Consider the following 16,416-nt stretch of genomic DNA (forward strand, 5'->3'; position numbering starts at 1 on the left):
TTATATTTTGTCTTGCTTTTCCTTTGCTGCTTCTTCTCTCTCTGTTCACCCAATTTGAAATTGAACTCAACCCTTTTAATCCACCCAATTCTCAGCCTTTCTACTATTTATTTTCCAATTATTAAAATGCATTGGTTATTTGGTTTTTGGTTGCCTGTTCATTCAAGAGCAATTAGGGATGGGCAACAAATGATAGCCTAGTCAGAAATGCCCACATACCATGAAATAATTTTTAAAAAATGCACAAGCCCCAGGTACCATTTCCCTTAATGGGTGCCTTGTTCGGCAACTTCATGAGTAACATTTTTTTAAAGTTTTATGAAATAGAGGCAGGCTCACTAATGCCCCACAACATGAAAATGTAGCCCATGATGTACTATAGGAGTACAATAAGAAGTCTCACAACACCAGGTTAATGTCCAACAGGTTTATTTGGGATCACGAGCTTTTGGGCACTGCTCCTTTATTAGGTGAGTGGCCCAAATAAACCTATTGGACTTTAACCTGATGTTGACAGACTTCTTACTGTGCCCAGCCCAGTCCAACGCCAGCATCTCCATATCATATTATAGGAGCACACAATGGTCAGAGTGCAACACTTTGATAAAATGACAGAAAATAAATGCTCCTGAGCCAGTTTGAACAGTAGACACTCACAATCATAACTTCTCATTCAAAGGTCATTGCTACAGTTACACGGAAAAATAATGGATGTTGGATCTATCTTGAAAAGGCTAATATATGTGTGCTGTGCATGCAGAGTCAGAGTGAAAGCTCCCAACATGCCCATCTCAACAGTACTACCCAAACACAACAACTGGGCCCATAACTATTCAATTTGAGTGACAAACCCTAGAGCCTGAACCCTGGTTCAATTTTTCTGCTAGTTCAAGTCATCAGTAAAGTACCACCTTCAAATTATGGGTGGTTATAATAGGTTTTGCAACATTTTGAACAATATTTTCTACGGATTCTAGCAGCTTTAATTCAGGGCAGAGTGAAATATTGGGTAAATAAAAAGTCACAGTTCCTTTTTTACTGTAGTTATTTTTCATGTAGGCCAGAGATTTGAGGGCAAAAGAGAGAGAGTGGGGCAATGAAGAGAGAGGGGTAGAGAAATTGGTTTTAGAGACAGAAATAAATTAGGAAAATGGAAAAAAAGGAAATAAAGAGAAAATTGAGAAAATAAAATTGGTTTAGTGCTTTTTAATTTCTGAGAGATTCTACTCAGGAATTATTGCTAAAGTGAGAAATTAAATGAGATTTTTTCTTTAACATTCCAACAAAATAGCAGAAACATTGCTGCTCCTTTTCCAAATAACCACCATAATGCATTGTTTAGAACGATTAGCTGAAAAAAGCTCAAAGACTAAGTGCAGCATCAGTAATTGTCACACTTAATGATAACTTGAAATTGAATTCATTGTTGACCGCTTTTGAAAATTAGCTATGACCACAACATGAGGATGATCTACTTGAAGGATCTTGCTGAGTTGCCAGGGTGTTTCAGCAGATTTTTATCAGTCTAACTATCAGAAAAAGTGAAAGGCACCCAAGCAACCTACACAATGCATAACAGGAGAAACTGTCAAATGCTTTTTTCCAAAACACTGACCCTTCAACCATCTTTGTTGAAAAAGAAAGACGTTATCTTTCGTAAGCTTGCTGGTTTTTCATTCGCTGTAGTATATACTGATAGTATAAAAGGTTATGTGTTAGCAATACAATGATAAATTTAGAATGGTGTGAAAGTTTCTTAGATAGACATTGGCCATGTTAAATCCACTGTAGGGGTTCTATGATTCTATATATATTCCTCTGAATCTCTCAACTGATGTCATTATAAATTTACTCAATGTGGAATAAAAGCGAAATTTTAAAAAATTCCGTTGTGCATATACAAAGTAAACATTTTTGAAGATGCCTATGCAATGTAATTATGTGCTCGTTTAATTTTACAACACACCATTAGGCATTAGTTCTTGAATAAAATTATGCTCAATAACAGCTCTTTTCTATTGATCATACAATAAGTCAGCCTGCACTGACTAACAATAGATTTATAAAAAAAAGCCAACAGGGAAAGTACAGTACGTGTTCAGTACAAAGCCATACAGACTGGAGACCTATCATTAGTCTGTGCTGACTTAACCAGCAAGAGCTAGTGTGCAATACAAATGCAGGACTGTACATTCAGGTTTCCGAAAGAAAAAACTTAGCTACGTTTATTCTCCCACTGGAAATACAAGCATACAAATATCAGAAAGGGACAGCTTTAAACTGACTGCTAATAGGTTACCATTTTCCTGTGGCTCACAAATGAAGAATGGTGACTTCAGTGAGTAGGGTCTGTGACAACAGAAGCAGAATAAACTGAAAGCAACTTTAGAAGGTAGAAGGAAAATTTAAAGGGAATAAAAAGATATCAGAATATGCTTACTAAAAGTTCACAATTTTAATAGACTGGTTAGTATAGTTACTCTCAGTGTGAGAGTATTTAACAAAATCAATTTGCATCATTATATAATTTAAACTAACATAATGAAAGGACGATTACTTGATACGCTGAGAATATAAAGATACTGAACTACGTATTTAACATATAAATGTTTACTTCACATCCAACTAAAAGGTTTTCATATGTGTAAGCAGAAAAGCTGTTTTGAAAATTGCATGTGTAAAATGCACTAAAATTTTATGCATGTGCGTGGTGCAATGTGCAACATTAACGGTGATAAAACCTATTATTGTAGTTCAAATTACAAAGTCTAAGTCTTCATTGTCCAAGATGACACATGTTACCAGTAAAAATGTATCAGGCGAAGGGGGGATTCACTAACCACGTCAGATGGCCAACGGGAATCCTGATGCCCCACTGAATGCTTTGGCCAAAAAGTGGGATTCCCACTGTGCTTGAGGACTGTTGGGATTCACCCCATCCGTTCCACCGAGCCAGATTGGGTTCCTATGTGAAGGCCCTTTCACCATCCTCTCCAGCGGCAAGTTCACCAGGCAAGCTTTGGTGCTGGTAATGGCCAGCTTGGTTTCATCAAAGGGGTTAAGTGATTTAATTTCAGGTTTAGAGTTTATATAAACATTGTAGTTAAGAACAACTGAGGTGCTCGAGATGCATTCAAGCTTGAAATGAAACATAAATAAACACAGCTGACTGGTGGCTGAGTAGGAATTCATTAAGCTGTCAATGAAAGCCTTTTTCAAAGCACCTCACTTGGAAATTGACAGAGATCAAAGGTTTTCAATGCAACAAGAGAGTGTTTCAAATGTTTCAGCTTGCTAAGAAGGCCCAGAGACTTCAAATCAAAGTTATATGAATTCACTGGGGCTGAGTGCACTGATGTAGAAAATGGAGTCCCCCTCCACTAACCCTGCCAAGTAAAATTGACTTCTTCTCCAGTGAAGGGCTTCAAAGGGATCTCCTCACACATGCAGCTTCTGACAAGGAGAAAGGGAAATCCCTACTGTAGAATAAAGTGCAGTTAAAAGCCTGCCAGATGACCATGAGCACGGAGATTAAAGTGACCGGGTACTTCAAAATTGTAACAGCAACAGGCAGGAATGGAGATTTTGATCACTGGGCTGCCTGAAATTACAGTGCCATTAGTAAGCAAACCTACTAATCAAGCCACTTACATTCTCCTCCAAATCATTTATATTACAAACAATAAGCATCTGAGCACTGATCCCTAAGGAACACTATCATAGATCTCCAGTCATAAGAATACCCTTCCAATACTACCCTGTCTTCTCTGACCAAGCCAGTTCTGCATCCTTCTTAAAAACTCACTGCGAATCCTATGCGCCTTCACTTTATCAGCCTGCCATGAGGACCTTATCAAAGAACAAAGAATAATACAGCACAGGAACAGGCTCTCCAAGCCTGCACCAATCATGTGTTCCTAACTGGACCATCTGTTTGTATTTTTCTATTCTCATTCTGTTCATGTGGCTATCTAGATAAGTCTTAAATGATCCTCATGTGTCTGCCTCAACCACCTTGTTTGGTAGTGCATTCCAGGCCCCCACCACGCACTGTGGAAAAAACATCCCCTGTGTATCTGTATTCAACCTTGTCCCCCTTACCTTGAACTTGTGACCCCTTGTGTTTGTTATTTCTGACCTGGGAAAAAGCTTCCAACTGTTCACCCTATGTCCTTCATAATTTTATAAACTTCTATTAGGTCGCCCCTCAACCTCCATCTTTCCAGGAAGATCAACCCTAGTTTACCCAATCTTACCTCATCGCTAATATCCTCCATTCTGGGCAACATCCTGGTAAACTTTTTCTGCATTCTCTCCAAAGCCTCCACGTCCTTCTGGTAATGTGGCAATCAGAACTGGACACAGTATTCCAAATGTGGCCGAACCAATGTTCTATATAACGGCAACATCATATGCCAATTTTTATACTCTATGCCCCATCCAATAAAGGCAAGCATGCCACATGCCTCCTTCACCATCTTTTCCACCTGTGCTGCTACCTTTAAGGATATGTGGACTTGCACACCCAGATCCCTCTGTATATCTATACTCCTGATGGGTCTGCCATTTACTGTATAGCTCCCCCTGCATTAGATCTACCAAAACGCATCACTTCACATTTATCTGCATTGAATTCTATCTGCCATTTCTCCGCCCAATTTTCTAGCCTATCTATATTCTGCTGTAATCTCTGACAATGTTCATCACTATCTGTAACTCCAGCAATCTTTGTGTTGTCCGTTAATCAGACCAGCTACATCATCTTCCAAATCATTTATATATATCACAAACAGCAGAGGTCGCAGTACAGAGCCCTGGGGAACACCACTAGTCACAGATCTCCAATCAGAAAAAGACTACTCCACTGCTACACTTTGTCTTCTATGGCCAAGACAATTCTGTACCCATCGAGCTAGTTCACCTTTGATCCTGTGAGATTTAACCTTTTGCACCAGCCTGCCACAAGGGACCTTGTTAAAGGCTTTACTAAGATCCATGGTCCTTCCCTCGTCAATCACTTTTGTCAGATCCTCAAAAAACTCAATCAAATTTTTGAGGCATGACCTCCCTCATACAAAACCATGTTGTCTATTGCTAATGAGACCATTCAGTTCTAAGTGTGCATAGATCCTAAGAATCTTCTCCAACAATTTCCCTACCACGAACGTCAAGCTCACTGGCCTATAATTACCCAGGTTATCCTTGCTACCCTTCTTAAATAACGGGACCAGATTTGCTATCCTCCAATCCTCTGGGACCTCACCTGTGTTCAATGAAGAAACAAAGATTTCTGTTAGAGGCCCATCAATTTCATCTCTTGTCTCTCTCAGTAATCTAGGACAGGTGCCATCTGGCCCTGGGGATCTGTCTATCTTAATGCTTCCTAAAAGACCTAATACTTCCTCCCTTGTAATTGCAACTTGTTCTAACTGATCTACACATCCCTGAGACACTACCAATCAAGGTGTCCCTCTCCTTTGTGAATACTGATGCAAAGTATTAGTTTAGGATCTCACCTACTTGGGTTCTAAGCATAAGTCCCCTCCTTTGTTCTTGAGAGATCCAACTCTCTCTTCTTGTTTCTAACACATGTATAAAATGCCTTGGAATTCTTAATCTTGTCTACCAAGAACATTTTGTGACTCCCTTTTGCCCTTCTAACTCCCTGTTTGAGTTCTTTTCTACTTTCTCTGTATTCTTCCACTGCCTCATCTGTTTTTAGCTGCCTGGACCTTACGTATGTCTCTTTTTCCTTTTTGATTAGACCCACAATTTGTCTGGTTATCCACGGCTCTTGAATCCTACCTTTCCTGGCCTTCCTTTTTTACAGGCACATGCCTGTCCTGCACTCCTATCAACAGTTCCTTAAAAGACTCCCACATGCCAGGTGTGGATTTATCCTCGAACAGCCTCTCCCAATCAACAGCCACCAAATCCTGCCTAATCCGGTTGCAGTTAGCCTTCCTCCAATTCAGCACCTTACCCAGAGGGCAACACTCATTCTTTTCCATGACTATCTGCAAGTTTAGAGAATTGTGGTCACTGTTCACCACATGTTCCCCCACTGAAACTTTGATGACCTGACTGGCCTCATTTCCCAGTACGAGGTCCAGTATAGCCCCCTCTCTAGTTGGACTATCAACATATTGTTCCAAAGAACCTTCCTGGACACATTTTACAAATGCCTCTCCATCCGCACCTCCGGCTCTAAGGGATTTCCAGTCTTTACGAGGGAAATTAAAGTCTCCCACTACAACAACCCTATTTTTTCTACACCTATCCAGAATCTCCTTCCATATCCGTTCCTCAGCTTCCCGTGGACTGTTGGGAGGCCCGCAGTATACCCCCAGCATAGTGACTGCGTCCTTCCTGTTTCTGACCTCGACCCACAGTGTCTCATCACATGATCCTTCCAAATTACCCACCCTCTGCACTGCTGTAATACGCTCCCTAACCTGTACTGCTACTCCCCCATCTCTTCTAGTCCCTCCTGTCTTGCCTAAAACTCTTATACACCGTATAAACCTTGCTAAAGTCAATGTAGACAACGTCCACCCCTCTTGCCCTCAATTATCTTTATCATTTCCTCAAAAAATTCCAGTTTGTGAGACATGACTTCTCCCGCACAAAGCCATGCTGTCTATCACAGATGAGTCCATATTTATCCAAATGTAAGTAAATCCTGACCTTAAGAATCTTCTCCAATAATCTCCCTACCACTGACGTAAGGCTCATTGGCCTGTAATTTCCCAGATTATCCTTGTTGCCTTTCTTCAGCAAAGGAACAACATTGGCTATTCTCCTGAACTCTGGGACCTCTCCTGTGACTAAAGAGGATATAAAGATTTTGTACAAGGCCCCAACAATTTCCTTCCTCACCTGCCTCTATTCTGGGATAGATCCCATCAGGTCCTAACTTGATGCTTTTCAAAACATTCAATACCTCAACATGCCCAAGAAAATCAACATACCCCTCTCTAGATTCACCATCCATCATGTCCTTCTCCTTTCTGCATACCAAAGTGAAGTATTTACTAAGGACCTCATCCACTTTATCCGATTCCATGCATAAACTCCCTCTTCTGTCCTTGAGTGGACCTATCTTTTCCCTAGCTACTCTCTTGCTCCTTATATACGTATAAAATGCCTTGGGATTTTCCTTAATTCTGTTTGCCATGGACATTTCGTGGTTCTTTTTTAGCCTTCCTAACTCCTTGTTTAAATTCTTTTCTTAAGGCTAAGCTAGAAAAGCACACAAGGAAAGGAACCTAAAGCTATGCTGTTGGAAGAATGGGGAGATATAAATGGAGCATAAACACGGGTGTCAGCCAATAAACCTTATGGCCTGTTCTGACCTAGACATTTTATGTTTTCTGCCTCAAGAGGCATGATATTCAGCAAGAATGATTGATACACATGGGAGTTCACAAAGGTACAGGGTGATCTTATTGAAACTTTCTGAGGGGGCTTGACAGGGTAGATGCAGAGAGGAAGTTCCCTTCATAGGGAACCTGGTACTTGTTCAGAATAATGAGTCATTCATTAAGACAGAAATGAGGAGTAGTTCCTCTCTCAGAGGATCAAAGATCCTCAGAATTCACTAACGCAGAGAACTGTGGAGAGTAAGTTATTGAATTTTTTCAAGACTGAGATTTTTGAACTATGGTGCAGTCAAAGATTATGTGGTACAGGCAGGAAAATAGAGTTGAAACCAAGATCAGATCAGCCATAACCTTACTGAAGGTGGAACTGGCACAAGGGTTCATGTGGCTTGCTCCTGTTCCTTTTCTTATGTTCTTGTGTTTGTAGAGCTACCATCCATCACTGCAATCATTATAACTTAGAACCACACCCTATTAAAGAAATCCCAGTAGAGTAGTAATTTAATTGCTTTACAATTCGATTTACTAAAATGGATCATTTGAGAACAAATTCCAGCTCCCTCATTACATGGACTTATTTTCTCAAAGATGATGCTTTATTCATATTTATATTGCGTGTAGTACTGCCCACATTACCATGAGGTTTGATGTCTTGATTGTTATGATGCTAACAGATTTGTTGATAACAATGCTTCCTCCAAAAGCAGCAAGAGGATTAAGCCAGAGAATCTAAAAACAATCAAATCCAATAGCAAATAAATGCAAAGTATCGCTTGCAGACGCAAGTCACTGCAGCTGAGTTTCTCAGCAGGTGAGTGCAGCAGTTGCAATTGGTATGGTCATTATCATCACTGACCAATCAAGTGCCTTCCATTAAGGCAGTTTCCTAATTAATTCACTCAAACATTTGGCAACCATCCAACAAGGCAACTACAATTATGAAGGAGCAACGATCAGCAATTCAGTGAGTAACGCATGCTGCTTTGCAGAAGCAGAGTGCAGCAAAGAACCGATAATGGGCTAAACATAATTCAGAAACATATTTTCTTGATCGAGATTTACTGTTTGATTTAATGAATGCTGAGTGTTGCACTAGAGAAGACTGCAACTGAAAAAGAACTGTCCCACAGGAGTCAATAGTGAATAGTGAACTGCCAAAAATAGCAACTTGAGTGAAAATAATCTTCAAACTGAATAATGATAATTAAGAAAAACTTTCTTAATGAACCATTTAAATTAAGCACCATTCAAAAACCATGCATATAGTATTATTTTCACTAACACTACAGTTTCAAACTGAATAGTATGCCAATCCCAGAAATTTTCCATTCTTCCAGTCACATTGCATTATATGAATACTTCGGTGATAAAAATTCAACGAATACTCTTCGAAGACGTTCAAAACGGCACATTTGTCTAAAACACACATAACATCTTGAAGAGCGAGTCAAATTTTAACATAGCATTTTAACTCTTGTAATGGAAATATAACCAAATGAAAAATGGACAAAATTGCATCAATTTAAATTGATACAAGTGAACTGCTCCAACTTTCTTCTCTTGTAATCTATCCAAAGGATTCATACGAACACTAAAGCAAATTATAAATCCATAAAAATAACAATTAAGCAAACAGAAAGCTGTATTGAATGCAATCGTGGGTACAACTGCTGCTCACACCACACAACCATTCCTTGTAAAGGATACCAGAGAGAAGCTGGAGGATTTATGAAAGAAATTAACTGAATGAAATATGAAAATAATTCATTGAATGAGGCACAAATTGAGTACTGTGAACTGTCACAATTATGAGCTTAAGATTTTTGTGTTTTGAGAGTATCCTTAAATTTTTGCTGAAAGAAGGGGATCATGTGACCTGTTCTGAAATTTGTCTAGTAGGCTTGATTGTTAGAGATCAAAGGAGAAGGATTAGATTGTTTTACTGAGAAGGAGGTGCAAGATATTTGTGATTGGAGACAGTGAAAGCACTTTGATTTTACAGTAAGGGTATTCTCTGTTTCCCAAAGTTCCAGAAAAATACTGAAGGTGCCAGGTGTGAGCAGTCATGCAGTAAACTGTCCACTTATTTTTAAGATGAAAGGTAGTTGAGATCAAAGAGAAAGTTAGCATTTCTATCTAGTTACAAGGTAGAATAAGCCAATCAATGAACATCACAGAGAGAAGGCAGTTTTGTGTGGGCAACAGAAAGAAAAGGCTAAAAGCAAAATACTGTGGATGCTGAAATCTAAAACTAAAACAAAAAAGTGCTGGAAAATCTCAGCAGGTCTGACAGCATCTGTGAAAAGGGAATAGAGCCAATGCTTTGAGTCAGGATGATCCTTCGTCAAAGCTAAGAGTAAAGAAAACCTGCAGAGATTTATACTATGAGGTTGGGGGGGTGGGGCAAGGGTTTGCTTAATTGGACAAATAGAGCAGATTGAAAGAGGTGCATTGCTTCATCTGAAAAGGATGTTTAAGACCTGGGATGGTGAGCAGGGGGGAGGTAAAGGGGGCAAGTGATGCACCTCCTACAATTTCATGGGAAGGTGTCGTGGACAGGTGACGATATACTGGGTGTGATGGAGGAGTGTGGACCAAAGTGTCCTGGAGAAAATGGTCCCTGCGGAATGCTGACAGGGGACTGAAGATGCACTGAGTAGTGACATCATGCTGGAGTTGGTGGAAATGGCAAAAGATAATCAAAGAACAAAGAACAACCCAGCACAGGAAACAGACCCTTCGGCCCAACAAGCCCGTGCCGCCGCATCACCCTACACCTTTGAATGTGAACACCATCCTCGTGTGTGCGGAGCTTGGCAGAGACTGATAGCCAAGTTCCGCATACATGAGGACCATCTCAACCAGGGTCTTGGGTTCATGTCACACTATATGTAACCCCCATGATTTGCCTGGGCTTGTAAAATCACACTTACTGTCCTGTCTGGAGACATCTCTTAAACCTATGCTAATGCCATCTCCACTCACATTGTCTGCATCTTTAAGACTTGAATAGCAGGTTAGCTGTAAAGACTTGCATTCTAGTCAGTATTCTGTAAACTGTGTGTGACTTTATGTGCCCTTCTCTGATCAAAGCTTCCACAGACCTGACGAAGGAACGCCATTTCCGAAAGCTTGGGTTTACTATCAAACAAACTGATTGGACTTTACCCTGGTTTTGAGAGATTTCTTACTGTGTTTACCCCAGTACGACACCAGCATTTCTACACCAGGAAAGAATTATCACAGCAGGCTTTACTAATGGCAGTAGGTGTAGAAACTCTGAAAACTGAGGAAAGTGCATGGAAATAGTCACTTGAAATTAATGCCTGGTGAAACAGGGATATGGCAATCTGCTGGAAGCCAACAGCAACTGTGGACTGTTTGCTAAAAGGACTATAATTCTGTGGGGTGTATGTTATGTGATAAGTATAAAAGGGAAACCATCCATTCTGTAATTAAGATAGAAGCTTCCTACAGAAAGAAAAAAATGTTTAGTCAAAAGCAATTTTTTACAGTAAAGAAGTTTTAAAAATGCAAAATCTTGTATCATTCATTTGGCTAGTAACTGGAAGGTCAAGTCTCTTTACAAGTTATCAGTCTCAATGAAGATCATAACAAAGCCAGCACTATTTCCGCATTAGCCAAGCAAATTCAGACAACAGAAAATTACAGCAAATTTACTGGAAGTCACTCTGCTGCTAAATAAAAACGGTTAGTGGGATATGTAATATAAGGGAAAATATTGTCATGTATCTTCTGACAAACTATACAGTAACATGAGAAAGATTAGTTTATAGGAGATTTTAATTTGTATATTGATCCAGATGCTTTCAGCAACCAGATGAGGGGAGAAACATTACCTTGAGGTTTTCAAGAATGTCATCAATCTGCTTTGACAATAGTATCCCAGCTAACAGACTAAGAAAATTAATGCTTGATAAAGGTGTAGACTATAAAGTCACTGAATTTAGGAAACTAAAAAAACACATGTAAAAAATGTGTTAACGGTATTGTAAGGAACATTTATGTCAACCAGACTAGTTACATTTCAGTCAAATTAAACTTAAAATAATCCCTACTGACTTACTAATCATGTGAAGCCAAGTTTTAACAATCCACTGAAGGACATTTACCATTGGAAAAATGGGCTGTATTTAGAAAGGCTTCTGTGTGCATTAAATCTAATTCAAGCTAACAAGCAAGTGTACTTCATTAATAAAACCAGATTTTACTAAATCAACTTGACATTTGTCTTATTTTATCTGTATATTTTAAGCAGCATGAATACAAATTGAAAGCGCATTGTATCACAGAATTTGCAATCATAATTATAAAGTTAATCTCACACTTTGCAAGGTTTTCTGTACACTTATCCAGTTTGCATAATTTGAGCAAAAAAGCCGTTATTCAAAAGGTTTTGAGTATTTCCCCAAAAGTGCATCAAAATCATGATAAAAGTACATTATTTCCCTTTATTTTATAGCTGCTTACAAATATTGTTACAGCACAAATCCACAAAGATTGAGGTTCAATTTTAGACTAAACAAATGAATATAACAACCAGTTAATCCATGACAGCTTTGTTCATTATCTCTGCCACCTAAAATGCGAAAAGAACAGAAAATTTGGGCAATTTGTTTTGCAACTGCCAGGAAAAAATACCTACTGCATATTTATAAACTAGGTAACAGCAATAACATTTTGAAAATTCCAGCCAATAAAAGGATTACAAATGCTCTGTTTCTCACAAAATTCACCAATAAAAATAATGCAGTCAAAAAATGACTCAAGTATCAAAATAACGCTCAAATGTCAAACCTTTGCTGATGATTCCTTGTGATCACCGAGACCATCCTGTAGGAATGAATGGAGATGACAGATGAGCTGCGGCGCTTCTCAGATACCAGAGGACTTTGGGATGCAAGTTGACGACCATTCTAAAGTCTTGCTTCTGACATGCAGTTACACCTTTAGGAACTAGGCTTTAGGAACTGTTAATGCTTACTGGACAAAATAGAAAGCTTGACAATAATGCATTTTAAATGTGTGTATCGGGAAACAGTTTACTATGATAAGAATGTCTTCTCAAACTCATTTAGATATACTATTTAAATCCGTGTCTGATGCTGCAGTCGTTCACAACTGTAGTGTATATATTAACAAACTTGCTAATTTACAGCAATTTACAAACCAATTACAGCATAAAACTCCCTAAATTGCATGATTACATTTAATGTAAAAAATTACTAACAAATAATAAATATACACAATTAAATGTCACATAAGTTAAACTATGTCTTTAAATCTGATTATGTTATAGAATACTGTTTCCCGTGTAAGTATACTAAGTGAACAATTAACTTCAATGCAAATTATGTTAATTTTGTAAAGAGGTGCAGCTGAACAAACCACAATGGGCTCTTTAACCTCCCTTCCAGTGCACTGCATCCAGGATTTGGAACTTACAGCTCGAAGTTTCAACCCACTGCAAACTCAAGGATTCGTGAGGGGTTCATCTACATTAAAATAAATACAGCAAACGGTGCAAGGTAGCATCTGCCCTGATTCTTCTATTAGGATACACCCACGTTTCGTGCTGCGTAGAATGCCATCGGCCCGCTTGGCTGGAAGGCGGGCTTTGCTGCCATATCTGCTTTTTCCTAAGGCAGGATTCAAAAGGCTGGCACCCCCAAGGGAAAACAAACCCATGAAGGGAAGATACTAACAACAGCTGCATGCTGACAGAATTTACACAACTACAGGAGATCTGATCACCAAGGAGATATTAAAGACTTTAATGGAATCCCCTCCATTACTTCCTTCCTAGAAGGTACGAATTGGTAGTATGCTCATCAGCGGGCCTGATGAATCCAGAGGTTTCCGGTAATTCTGAACAACTTCAATATTCTTCAGTGCTGAAACACTCTTCACTCTCAGCGCTGACCACCTTTTTTGCGACTCCACTTTGAAGCTATTTTGCTTGAAGCATTATTGCACTCCAAAAACTGACCACTTAATATAATTTGAGGCACTTCGAAGAAAAATCTCTTGCATTTTCCTCTTACTATTTATAATTTTCGCTAGGTCCTTGAAGCCTTTTTATATAAAATTTGCTTACAAAAAGTCCAATAAAGAAAACGAATGCATTTTCTATTTAAAAGAAACCTCCAGAGGCTCCATTGTGCACCTTGTATCACTCGAAGGAAGACGAATATTTCCAGAAAACCGGTATTCCAAACAGGACAGCCTAATATTGACGGTGCCTTCCTTAGGCTATACTAACCTTTACTGTAGCGGAATGTGATGGCGAAGAGTGGGAATCAAGCTTGCGCCGTTTTTGTTCTGGAACAGAAGAAGTATTGAACATTCTAGTTGCTGCTTGTAGCATATTCCAAGCATGAAATGAATAGACATAATATTTGACCAGTCATTCTTCATACAATTCTCCTCAGCTGTATTTCAAATACATAATATTTATTGCCAGCAATACAAATTAATTGTCTGCAAACAAGATACAGGGCCTAAAGATATTTCCTACATGTAATGTGACATCACAACAAAGCAGTAGTTACCTTCACACGTGAATTATTTATTTTAAAGTAAGTTCTGGAATAAGACAATAACTCAATATTGTTATCGGTTAATAAAAATTTATTCTGCACAACTTTCAAACAAAATAGGGATGACTAAACTTTCAAAGCCTTTGCCCTCTTTTTGGTTTTGCTGCAATGTTGAAAGATTTCAAAAGCATCCCCAAGAAATTCTCATTTCGTGAACCATTTCCCCATCCAACCATTCAACCTATGAAAGACTACTGAAGAAAAGAATCAAATAGCCTATATTTACGACTATTTGATCAAACACCCAATTTACTTCTCTATTTGTTAAAATAAATATTATTTCTATCTGGTGTGCATGTCATTATATACTAGATTGATTAAACATCATCCCTTGTACAAAAAAAATTTATGTGAAGGTTGCTTCTTGGAGGAAATCCATTATATAACTAAAATGCTAGTAGATAGTGCTAATGATAGGAATTGCTCATTAGACCTGCCTGTCAGTGATTCAGTCATAGTGTGTGAATAGGTTTATTGTCTTAGTTATTGACTTTGGAAAAATGCAAGCAATGGCACTATAAACTTTTCAGAAGAGATGTTACTGGGTAAGGATAACAGTGTGCCATATCGGGGAGAGGAGTAGGGGGATGGCTTTTTACTGTATGCCGATACGTGTGACAATATCAAATCAGATATAAATATCTAAATGATATGTCATCAGCAATCATAGTCTCCTGGAAGTTTAATTGCCTTCTGTAGCTGAGGACGAACTTCTCAGGTTTTTCCTGTGTGCACCTAACCCCAGGAGATTGCTTTAGCTTTGACATTAGTCATGTTGGCCATGACTTAGTTACAGCACGCTGCCATAATAGTTTTGGTGCACTATGTTTCAGATGAGATGTTAAACAAGAGGTTGTGCTTTTCCTGGTGGACGCAGAGCATCTTTTGACACAGTTCAAAGAGCAACGGTTTTCTGTCAGACCTCTAGCCAACACTGATCCCTCACCTCGCACCTCAAAAACCTGCAATCTTGTCCATGTTATTTTATTCCTCTTGGTGCAATTTAGGTCTGATTGCCAAGTTTTCCTTTACTACACAGCAAAGTAAGGTTGCCATGTTTGACTATAACAGTAATTACAGTTCATATGCACTTGATTGGCTGTGAATTGCTTTGGACATTATGAGGCCATAAAAGGTGCAACATAAAAGCACACTCCCCTTTCTTGGTATAGGTTTATAGAACCTGATTTCATCATCTCAGGAATGAGGTGTGTCTAACTTATTCAACTTTCTCACCGTTAATTTTGCATATTTTCAAACAACTTACAAACAGGTTTGAACTAAAAATTATTAGGCTTTCACTGAGTGACAATTCTTGCTGATAAACATTTTGCAATCTTTTCTAGAAGAACACTTCTTCATCAAGTGAAATATCTCACTTCAAATCTTGTTTCCTCTACAACCAAAAGCCTGCAGCAAGTCATAAAATAAAGCTATGTTACAAAACAAGTACTAGAGATATTTGCCACTAGATCTATGCTAAATTAATCCTGTTTACTGCTGCAAGTTCTTTAAGCAATATAAAAATAAAGCAGATTGCAGCACCATATTAACTCACCCCTATCAGACTCTGAAGATTCTGATCGTGGAACTGGGGACTTCAAGGACCCAGCAACAGCTGATTTTTCTCCCTTCGTGCCTGTGTGACTTTCTTTGGATTTGGCATCCTTCAGTGCATCTCTCTCCTTCGATGGTTCCTTTTCTTTCTCCTTTTCCGAGTGTGGTTTTGCTTCAGCACAGCTAGATGTCGATCTGGATTTATCATCCTTTGCTGTCTTCTCTTCCTTCCTGATTTTCTCTTTCTCCTTCTCTTTGTCAGCTTTTGGTGTTTTTTCCTTGGTCTCCCGTACTTTTTCATCTTTGTTTGTTCGTTCTTCTTTTGATTTCTCCTTTGCATCTTTAGCCATTGCTTTTGCCTCTGGAGGGACAGCTGGGGTTGTCTTCTCTTTCTTCTCCTTGTCTTTTTCTTTTCCACTTTTCTCTTTCTCTTCTTTTTCTTTTGTTATTTTGTTGCTGAAAAATAAAGTTCATCATCAAATTTTCCCAGATTACTTGTAGTTTAACACAATGTGCAGTACTGGATGGTTCAGACTGTTTTGGCTAAACTCAATTTGAAATAATATTGCTTGATGAGTTACTCTCCACAGAAAGCATTGGACAATTAAGTATTTTTATAAATATGCAAAGCCAAGAAAACATTCTCATTTTCCTATATTGTGAAAAGGTAATAATTTCTTAAATCAACAACTGCATTTATGATGGTCATATTCAGCATTGTCAACTGATGATAACTGCATTTGAATTATAAATTTCTCACTATTCACTGAATGTAAACAGCAGTCACTTATATTCACATAAAAGCTCTGTCAACAAATCAATCAAGTCCTTACAAAAACACATGGAAACTTAATTCC

General features: G+C 38.6%; 1 protein-coding gene across 3 annotated transcripts in view; it reads right to left on the bottom strand.

Annotated features, from left to right (window-relative positions):
• Positions 1 to 16,416, bottom strand: part of thoc2 (THO complex 2) — a 133,255-nt gene that overhangs the window by 17,714 nt on the left and 99,125 nt on the right. Inside the window, exons 31-33 of one of the 3 annotated variants that reach the window (XR_013886515.1) lie at positions 15,561 to 16,015; positions 12,849 to 13,724; positions 12,201 to 12,236 (exon numbers count right to left, since the gene is read on the bottom strand). Coding sequence is in view for 1 of the 3 variants with exons in the window: in XM_080187410.1 (XP_080043536.1) it covers positions 12,201 to 12,236; positions 13,666 to 13,724; positions 15,561 to 16,015 (550 nt within the window). In the remaining 2 variants the exon portion in view is untranslated. Of the gene's footprint in view, positions 1 to 12,200; positions 12,237 to 12,848; positions 13,725 to 15,560; positions 16,016 to 16,416 lie in introns of those variants that run through there. The other 2 variants (XM_080187410.1, XR_013886516.1) reach the window with 2 other exon arrangements.

The sequence above is a fragment of the Carcharhinus amblyrhynchos genome, chromosome 4, assembly GCF_965287045.1.
Source record: "Carcharhinus amblyrhynchos chromosome 4, sCarAmb.v2.hapA, whole genome shotgun sequence".
Taxonomy (NCBI): Eukaryota; Metazoa; Chordata; class Chondrichthyes; order Carcharhiniformes; family Carcharhinidae; genus Carcharhinus; species Carcharhinus amblyrhynchos.